The following is a 9532-nucleotide window of genomic DNA, read 5'->3' on the forward strand; positions in this document are numbered from 1 at the left end:
AGGTGTAGTTAGGCCTTGTACAATGAAAGGTGCTTAGAGAGATGCTTAGAAAAATAAACCGAGTTTTTCTGAAGCACCGGTGCCTATTTCTACAGAAGAGACGCTTAGTTAAGCGTCTACCCTGTACAAATAAGCACCAGTGCTTAAGAAAAGTCTGGTTTATTTCTCTAAGCACCTCTTTTAAGCACCTCTCATTGTACAAGGCCTTAGCCATTCGCACGACCTCCAGTGCATTTTTTTAATGACATTGTGACTGAGTATGCAAGAGTTTTCACCTGAAAAAAGAAACGAAAAAACTGATTTGCTGGCACGGTTTTTTTCTTTTCCATCACGTAGTTATGCCCTAATCTCCACCACAAGGCAAAAACTGGTCTTGTGCGGCTGTAGGTTGCGCCGTGCCGTGCATCCATCAAACTCCGGAAGACCGCCCTGCCCCACTATAACATCTCGCCAAGCCCGAAAAAACGCAAAGCAAAGCGCTTTTGGTTAAACTCATCGCCAAACCCAAGCGCCTCCTCCGAGCGTCCGACGCTTCCAAATCTCTCCTTCCCTCACACTCCACCGACGCCCGCGGTGACCATGGCGGCGGAGCAGAGCGCGGAGCACTTCAGGGGGCAGGCGCGGCTGCCGGGCTTCGCGGCGCCGCGGCGGTACGATCTGCGCCTCACGCCGGACCTCGCTGCCTGCACCTTCGCGGGCTCGGTGTCCGTCTCCGTCGACGTTGCCGCGCCCACGCGCTTCCTCGTGGTCAACGCCGCCGACCTGGACGTGTCCCCCGGGGACGTGCACTTCGCGCCCAAGGGCTCCGGCCAGGTACCTACCTAGCTGCTCGCGTGGCGATTCTCACTGGTTCCTCGGTTTGATCTATTCGTGTGAGGTTTGGGATGTGGGAAGCTGGGCCTTGGCGATTGGTCGGGTGGGGTTTTGCAACGGGGTTACGACCAGCGGCTAGGTTTTTGTCTAGGTTTCGCCCTTGGAAGTTGACGTTTTAGCATTTGCCTTGGCAGTGAAGTGAGTGAGATCGATTTCGCGCTGCTTAAAAGCTCAACAGTTGGATGTGCACTGCTTACTATAGGCCTCATAGGTTCTTTGCCTACGAGTTGCAACTGACTCTAATTGGATGTATTGTCTCTATGGAACATTGAGATCGTGGTATTTCATTTATGAGGTGTAGATTTGGAGAAAGTAAGAGATATGTGCTGCTTACATCTTAGGCAAAGCTCAACAATAATAGTCATTATATTGTTTACATATTAGGCGAATGATCTGTGTTAGAATAGAATGTACTGTTTTTTTTTCACAGTAAAGGACTGTTTCAAACATTTTCCTGTCACCAGGGCCATACGCCGTAAGTACTAAATCAGTCTGCACAATCTGGAGTTAGACCTCGTACTGACGTAAATTTAATCATAAAAATTTGCATAGTCTTCATAGTTTCCGCAGCAAGATTAGTTTCTGCCAAAAGGTGATTTACAAAACATTTAGTACCAAGTGCTATCCTACACTATTATAACCCGCTCTCATCAAAATAAGCAGTCTAGATTTTTTCTTACGAATAATCTACATTGTTATAATCTGAAGAGTCTTTTTCTCCAGAAGTAATCTGCACCGCTATAGTCCGCTTCCATCTGACTGAATTGTCTAGATTAAATCCTTTTTTATAAGACCAATCTGGACTTCTATAATCATGTCGCGCACAAACAAGCGTTGTCATATATCCTTTTTTTTCTGGACTAATGTGAGTATTTCTAGATATTTTGGACCAAGATGGGATTTTTATCCCTCAGTATAAATCATTATTATGTTTGCTCCCTAGCTAGCATGTAAATCCTTCTATTTCTAGCATTTGCCGCATATCAGAAGAACAAAAAGAACGAACCCAGTGCTGAGGCTGGTTTGAACCCATGACCTCCAGGCCACAAGTGGAAGGACTCTGCCACTGCACCAGGTCCGCGCTTCAGATCAGAAGAACAAAATAAGGAAATAAAATCACGTGCTTCAGCTCACAAATAAATATGTTAGAAATAGGTAAAAGTAGAATAGGTTGATTGATTGCCATTGACAGGATTTTTCTTGGGAACCACAAACTAGTTCGGGGGAGACAAATCAGTAGGCTAGTAGCTATGCTTTGATTAGCTTTGTCCGACAGCAAAGGGGAAACCGAGATGGAGAAGAGAGTTGGAATTGTGAGAAGTGAAATGGGTGGCTTGACGGTGACATTCACGGACATGGGCAATTAAATGCTTTGGTAATCTGAAGCGTAACTTCATGATTTATACTAGTACTAATAGAGTGCTGAGTTGGGGGCCCCTAACTTTTGGGGGACCTGTGCAGTTGAGCAGACTACACCTGCTTGAGATGTCAGGCTGCCTGGCACTTCATTCTATATTTGATCATGAATCATGCTATCTTTTGTATCAGGTGTTACTTCCTGTGGAGGTTACCAGTGCACTGGAGGATGAGATCTTGATTATTCGCTTCAATGAAGTGCTTCCTCTTGGGGAGGGAACTTTGGTAATTGCATTCCAAGGAACTTTGAATGATAAGATGAAGGGTTTTTACAGAAGGTAATCATTTGATATCTCAAAGGTTTATATTTATAAAGATATTCACAATATAATCTTTTCCCTTTTGATTGTTAGTGTGTATGAGCTCAATGGGGAGAAGAAGAACATGGCTGTAACCCAGTTTGAACCTGCTGATGCAAGGCGCTGCTTCCCATGCTGGGATGAACCGTCTTTCAAGGTTTACGGCTTTGCTTCTTTACTTTCTGTTTTTGGCTGATTGTTTGCTATTACTTCCGTTGTGCCGGGGAAGGGAAGAAATGCGTGACGTATAGTGTTTATGTGGATTGCTATTCCTTATAGTTGGCTTCAATGAAGTCCATGAATTTTGTGTGATGTTATCCATTCTGTACAATTTGGCTGTTAACTGGTTAATATTTCACTTTGTTGGATTAGTAAATTCTGCGTTTTCAATCTTTTGTTACTCGAGCTCTCGATTTGAACCAAACAATTTGGCCTCACAGGTTGGATGTATCCTTCAACCCTATGGAATATGCTTCCATGATGCCTGATTATATTCATCGGGAGCAGTATCGTTTGATTTTAACTTATACCAATGCTTACTTCAAGTTGCTTTGGAGTCATCATAATATGCCTGATTATATTCATCGGGAGCAGTATAAGCACGTGCAATTTATGTTTTTTGTTTTTTCAATGAAGGCTAAATTGTGGTGCATCTTTTGAACAGAAGGATAAATATTAAGCAGACTTATTACATACTTTTGGGTTTAACTGTTCCTTTTACCCATGCAGGCTGTATTCAAAATTACTCTTGAAGTTCCGTGTGAGACCGTTGCTTTGTCAAATATGCCAGTTGTTGAAGAGAAGGTCAATGGTCCTACCAAAACTGTCTACTTTCAAGAATCACCGATAATGTCAACATATCTAGTGGCCGTTATTGTCGGCATGTTCGATTATGTAGAAGCTTTCACCGCGGATGGTACTGTAGCTCCTCTGCCACATTACTTACCACAGGTCTCTCTTTCGCTTTCACCTCTTGGCGGTTCATGCTGGCCTCATTTCCCCTTTGCAGGTACTAGTGTTCGTGTTTACACACAGGTTGGTAAGAGTGCCCAGGGGAAGTTTGCACTAGAGGTTGCTGTGAAGACACTGATCCTCTTCAAGGAGTAATTTTCTGATCTCGTGCCTTAGTATATTGATTAACAATGTCGTCTTGAGCTCTTGTTGTAGTTATCTCTAGATGCTGCATTTCTTAAACCCATAGTGTTGTTTAGGAAGTTATGGTACTCTAATAATTACCAAATCATTCTGATGTAAATAATACTACCATTGCACATAGCTAGTCAAACCGATGCACCTCTGTATTCTGAAACATTAGTTCCATAGGTTGATCTATATGTTTTGGTTTGAGGCGTTTGTGTATATGCACTTGATTAGGAACCGTATATTTTCCCATCTATATGCAATACAACTTTACCAAATATTGCTTTACAAGCTCATTTGATGATGTGATGATTACTAAGGCCCAGTTCTTTTGGCGAGTTCAAATAAGCTGCCCACTCCCCAGCTTATTTTAGAAGCCCCAACGAATATGGGGGGTGGCTTCTAACATAAGCTGGGGAGGGGACGGCTTATGCTTTAAGCCGTGAAAGAACAGGGCCTAAGTCTTTCCAATTTGTAAAATGATTTTTATGCTATGATGATTTATTAAATTTGTACCCCTTCTGGAAACCTTTTCAAGTGATTGTATTTATTTGAGTATCTGTCACCTAAAACTGTATTCATGGGTTCAGCTAATGATGGCTCATTTGTAATTGTAGGTACTTTGCTGTGCCATATCCTCTCCCAAAAATGGACATGATTGCCATTCCTGATTTTGCTTCTGGAGCAATGGAGAACTATGGCTTAGTTACATACCGTGAAACAGCTTTGCTATTTGATGAGCGACACTCTGCAGCTGCTAATAAGCAAAGGGTAGGTACTATGGGTCTCACTCTGAGACCCATGGGATCATTCTATGGGGTTTTATTGTTTCAACCATTCGTACTAAGTTGGGAATGTGGTTCTCGATCGTCATTAGGTCTTTTACAAAGACACATGAAAATATATTTAGTTGTATCAGTGCACAATGCTGAATCTCATAACAAAATCAAAAGTTTCTCTCGCCTGGCAATTAATAACAAACATAAGCACTGAGATGCTACAAGTCATTTTGTTGAGTAAGTGTGCATATGGTGTTTGCCGGCCATGTGCCATTGACACCATCCTTTAAAAACTAATTAGTCAATTCCTTCTTATCTGTCCAGGTTGCAGTTGTTGTCGCACATGAATTAGCTCACCAGTGGTTTGGAAATCTTGTGACTATGGAATGGTGGACACACCTATGGCTGAACGAAGGTTTTGCAACATGGGTAAGAAACTGAAAACACCAAAATATCAAGAACTTACAATTATTTCATGTTGTTGCTCATTTAATGTTACTGTCATGGCAGGTATCCTACTTAGCTGCAGATCGTTTCTTTCCAGAATGGAATGTTTGGATTCAGTTTCTAGAGGAATCTACAACAGGTTTCAGGTTGGATGCTCTTGCAGGGTCACATCCAATTGAGGTAACAATTATGTCGTCACTGTCAGCGTGCTATGATATGACTTGTTTAGGGATCTGCACTCATGTTGGACAGGGGAGATATGTCAGTTTCATATTTTAAAATGTCATGTTTACCTGAGAAAAATGGAAAATGCCATGAGAATTTGGATTGCCATATGCTTGAGAAGCTTTCAAGATCTTTTATGTGCATGTAGCATATTTCTTACCAGTCAAGTCTCCTGCTATGACCGTACAAAAAATGGGGGAAAAGGGAAAAGGTCAACTGCTTCTCACATTTCCAGTAATATTCTAGAGGGAAATTTGGTCCTGTCACACTGAAAGATGGGGGGTTTAGAAAAATCACATTCTCCTAAATGCACTAGCGGAGACTTTAAACTTTCCATTCATGCCTTCACACTATGCCAACTGTGTACATTATAACCTATCTTACTAGTTGATGTGTTATGTGGCTTATTATCTATTATTTTCAGGTTGATGTAAATCATGTTGATGAAATAGATGAGATATTCGATGCTATAAGCTATAGGAAAGGAGCTGCTGTTATCCGAATGTTGCAAAGCTACCTTGGGGCTGAGATCTTCCAGGTTTGTTCTGCTTATTTTTCCCAGTTTGCAAGTTTAACAGATCATGTGACCCTGGCCGTATGATTTCTTTTGAGATGCTACACCCCAGCTCAGAAGGACATACTCTGTTATTTTCTTAATGTATTTGGACAGTTGGGTGACCTATACGCAATCTTAGCTGTAGTTATATAAAGACTATTGATTGGAACTTAAACTTGCACATTAGATCCACATTTGTGGGAACCTGTCAATTGAAAATTAAAATAGCTTTTGAGTGGAAACAAGAAGTTTACTGAACTGTTCTTCGTTTTGCTAGAAATCACTGGCTGCATATATCAAAAGGTTTGCATATTCAAATGCCAAGACAGAGGACTTGTGGGCTGCCCTCGAAGAGGGGTCTGGTGAGCCAGTGAAAACATTAATGCACTCATGGACAAAGCAGCAAGGTTATCCTGTTGTCAGTGTAAAACTCAAGGATGGAAAGCTAGAGCTGGAGCAGGTTGGCCACAGACATCTGCAAAATCCTTTTCAACTTTACATGTTTTATCATTATTATCAAATTTTGTTCTGGCTTGTGGCTTTCTGAACATCCTTTGGTCTTGTCTCTTTGCAGACACAGTTCCTGTCAAGTGGGTCTGAAGGAGTTGGGCAATGGGTGGTTCCCATCACACTATGCTGCTGTTCATACTCAGTTCAGCAAAAGTTCCTTTTCCGTGGAAAACAGGACGATTTCAATTTGTCAGGTCTCGTAGAATGCCAAAAGAAAGATGATTTCTGGATTAAACTTAATGTCGACCAGACTGGTTTCTATAGAGTGAGTTATGACGAGGAACTTGCATCCCGACTTAGGCATGCAGTTGAGACCAACATACTGAGTGCAGCAGACAGATATGGTAAAACTCTTGCATGGCTTCTTACAACTGTGTAAGTCTTTCCCTGTTTCAACTATTCTCACATTATTATTACTGTCTGATCAATACAGGTGTACTTGATGACACCTATGCCCTCTGTATGGCTGGTAAACAGAAGCTGGTCACGTTGCTGCATTTGATTGCTGCGTACAAGAATGAGACTGAGTATACTGTGCTTGCACATGCCATCAACGTACTACTCTTCCTATTCTAATTACTTTTTGTTGTTCCTAAACTTGATTTTTGTTCTAAAGCGTTTTTGTTCTTGCCCTTTTAGACAAGCCTGAGCATATATGAGATGATGGCTGTTGCTGCACCCGAGGAGTTGGTTAATATGAAGAAGTTCCTAATTGACTTCCTTGAGCCATTCGCACAGTAAGTTATCTGCTTTTATCATTCTGTAGTGGAAGGATAGTTTATCGTGTAGTCTCTACTAACCTTCCAAAAATCCGTCCTTTGCAGGAGAGTTGGCTGGGATGCCAAGAGTGGGGAGGGTCACCTGAATGCACTGTTAAGAGGTACCCTCTTATCTGCTCTTGCGGAACTAGGCCATCAGTCTACCATAGATGAGGCTGTCCGTCGATTTAATGTCTTTCTGGAAGACAGAGAGACGCCACTCCTCCCACCAGATGTCCGAAAGGTTAGCACTGTGACAGAACTTAAATTAAGCATATAGCTATATAACCTTGCAAACTATGTAGAGTCCACTTCTTAACCATCTTACTGTATTGTACAGGCTGCATATGTTGCTCTGATGCAGACAGTGAACAAGTCAAACAAGAGTGGGTATGAATCTCTCCTGAAGATTTACAGGGAAACTGATCTGAGCCAGGAAAAAGTCCGTGTGCTAGGTAAGCTAGTATTTCCCTTTTGTTGAATCATATGTGCAAGTTACAATGATATTTGTGGAATCTCACTAAAATTTATGATCCTCTTCTTTGAAGGTTCTTTGGCATCGTCCCCTGACCCTGACGTTGTTCGTGAAGCGCTGAATTTCCTGCTATCGTCTGAGGTAACAAGAAAGTGATAGAACGTTTTCGATGATACAGTTTACTTTGAGCCAGCTTAACTCACGATATATTGCATCCATAGGTAAGGAATCAGGATTGTATATTTGTGCTCCGCGGAGTGACTGCAGCAGCGCATGAGGTGGCATGGACATGGTTGAAGGTATTCATAATTGCTATTTTTGCATCTCCCTGGTTATATGATTAGCCTTGTTGCTCTCTTTTGTTCTTCTGTACTGACTAAATGCCTTGTCGGTGGTTCAGGAAAACTGGGACTACATAGCAGAGACCTTCACTGGACACCTGCTCACCTATTTCATCACCGTCACTGTCTCACCGGTAAATGTCATAACCTGTTATATGCGACTCTCATACAAGCAAATGCATGTGCACGACTGAAACTCAGAATCTGCTAACACGGAGGAAACGTTGTTGATTTGTCTCAGCTTGCCACGGACGAGAAGGGTGACGAGGCGGAAGAGTTCTTCAAGAGCAGGACCAAGGCGAGCATCGCGAGGACGGTGAAGCAGAGCATCGAGAGGGTGAGGATCAAGGCCAAGTGGGTCATGAGCACCAAGGGCGAGGCCGACCTCGGCAATGTTCTCAAGGAGCTCGCTCACAAGCATTGAGACGGCTAGTCTAGAACCCTAGGTAGGCGGAGCACATTCGGCCCTCCTCCCTGTGGTGCTGGTTTGACTGAGCACTCCAGATGTGTACTTTAGAATAATTTGGTAATAAAAGGGCGGTTATATACTTGATTTATATCATGTTGATTATTGTTGTCATGTTGATGCCGTGGTTTAGCAGATGCGTTTACGTCCCATGCTGCTCCGAAGGCTCCTGGTGCTGTTTGGCTTTCTGGAAACTATAGAAAAGATCCAAACATGCATTCTTCCCAAGCATGCATTTATGTTGGACGTTGGGGATTTACGACAATCTGGCTGGATCCTCTCCCTCAGTTCTTCCCCTAGGGGTTTTGATGGCTTGGTTTGCGATCGGTGGAGGATGGGCAATTCTAGGAAGGAGCATGCAAAGGACCTCCTAGGCTGGCTGAATTTGCATGAAGTAGAGCAAGAGAGGTTCATTCGGGAGGAGGAAATACTTTAGCCACCGGATGTAGCTAGTGATAGCGAAGGTACACACTACTCGGGGTTTTAGCCCTACAACCCGCTATTCAGATATGAGGTCCGCCTAAAATCTGGCGAAGGAGTATGGAGGAAGATCGATGGCAACTTGTTCATGATTTAGTTTGGGTGCTTGGCTGATTGGAACAAGGCAATGAACATGTGACCATGGCTATTCATGCACCAAGCAGTAATCATGAAGGAATATTATGGTTTCGAGAACCCTAGATCAGTTGCCTTGAACAAGCTAGCTCTATGTTGCCAGTGTCGCCCCATGGGTGAGATCTTGGAGGTACAAATAAAACTACCTTTTGGTTATGTTTGGGATTTTGTTAGAGTGAGGGCCAAGATCAATGCGACGAAGAAGCTCGTACGTTTCGTCTCGATCATAAAGAACACAAAGAAAGTCTGGCATCAGGTTTAGGATAAGAAGTTGCCGACGTTCTGCGGACGCTATGGATTACTATCAGTGGCATCAAGATGGTTGAGCTTACATGCTTTAGAAGCTTTTGTAAAAGGTTTCGTAATTGAATAGATGAATCAAAATTTATCTTTTAGGAAAAGAGGTAGAAGAGTCCCCGTGTGTTTTGAAGAATTTACCATAAAAACATTCGCATTTGCCATGCCCCGATTATAACTTTCGTTAGCTAAGCCGGTCCAAAAATTGATGATCTTAAATCCCGTGCCCAACTTATATTCCTGCTAGGAGTGAGACCCGAATACCCAACGAACGCCAGTTCTTTAGGCATGGCAAATCAAACATTTTTTAATGATAAATTGTGTTTATCGAGGGT

The 9532-nt window shown here is 42.6% G+C and overlaps 1 protein-coding gene across 1 annotated transcript; it reads left to right on the forward strand.

The window, feature by feature from the left end:
• The first annotated feature begins 464 nt into the window (after positions 1–464).
• Positions 465–8376, forward strand: LOC123144386 (aminopeptidase M1-A). The gene is made up of 19 exons (XM_044563505.1): positions 465–813; positions 2422–2567; positions 2643–2745; positions 3318–3504; positions 3598–3691; positions 4346–4499; positions 4832–4936; positions 5018–5134; positions 5604–5717; positions 6013–6195; positions 6310–6589; positions 6679–6800; positions 6885–6982; positions 7070–7247; positions 7344–7458; positions 7552–7619; positions 7700–7777; positions 7879–7953; positions 8061–8376. The coding sequence occupies exons 1-19, from the start codon at positions 580–582 to the stop codon at positions 8241–8243; spliced, it is 2634 nt and encodes an 877-aa protein (XP_044419440.1). The 5' UTR covers positions 465–579; the 3' UTR covers positions 8244–8376.
• The last annotated feature ends 1156 nt before the right edge of the window (positions 8377–9532 follow it).

Source organism: Triticum aestivum, chromosome 6D (genome assembly GCF_018294505.1).
Source record: "Triticum aestivum cultivar Chinese Spring chromosome 6D, IWGSC CS RefSeq v2.1, whole genome shotgun sequence".
In the NCBI taxonomy this organism is placed as follows: Eukaryota; Viridiplantae; Streptophyta; class Magnoliopsida; order Poales; family Poaceae; genus Triticum; species Triticum aestivum.

Coding starts and splice junctions, on each gene's coding strand:
- LOC123144386 (XM_044563505.1), top strand. CDS start 580: ATGGCGGCGGAGCAGAGCGCGGAGCACTTCAGGGGGCAGGCGCGGCTG. Junction 2,568..2,642: donor ATGAAGGGTTTTTACAGAAG/GTAATCATTTGA, acceptor TTTGATTGTTAG/TGTGTATGAGCTCAATGGGG. Junction 4,937..5,017: donor ACGAAGGTTTTGCAACATGG/GTAAGAAACTGA, acceptor CTGTCATGGCAG/GTATCCTACTTAGCTGCAGA.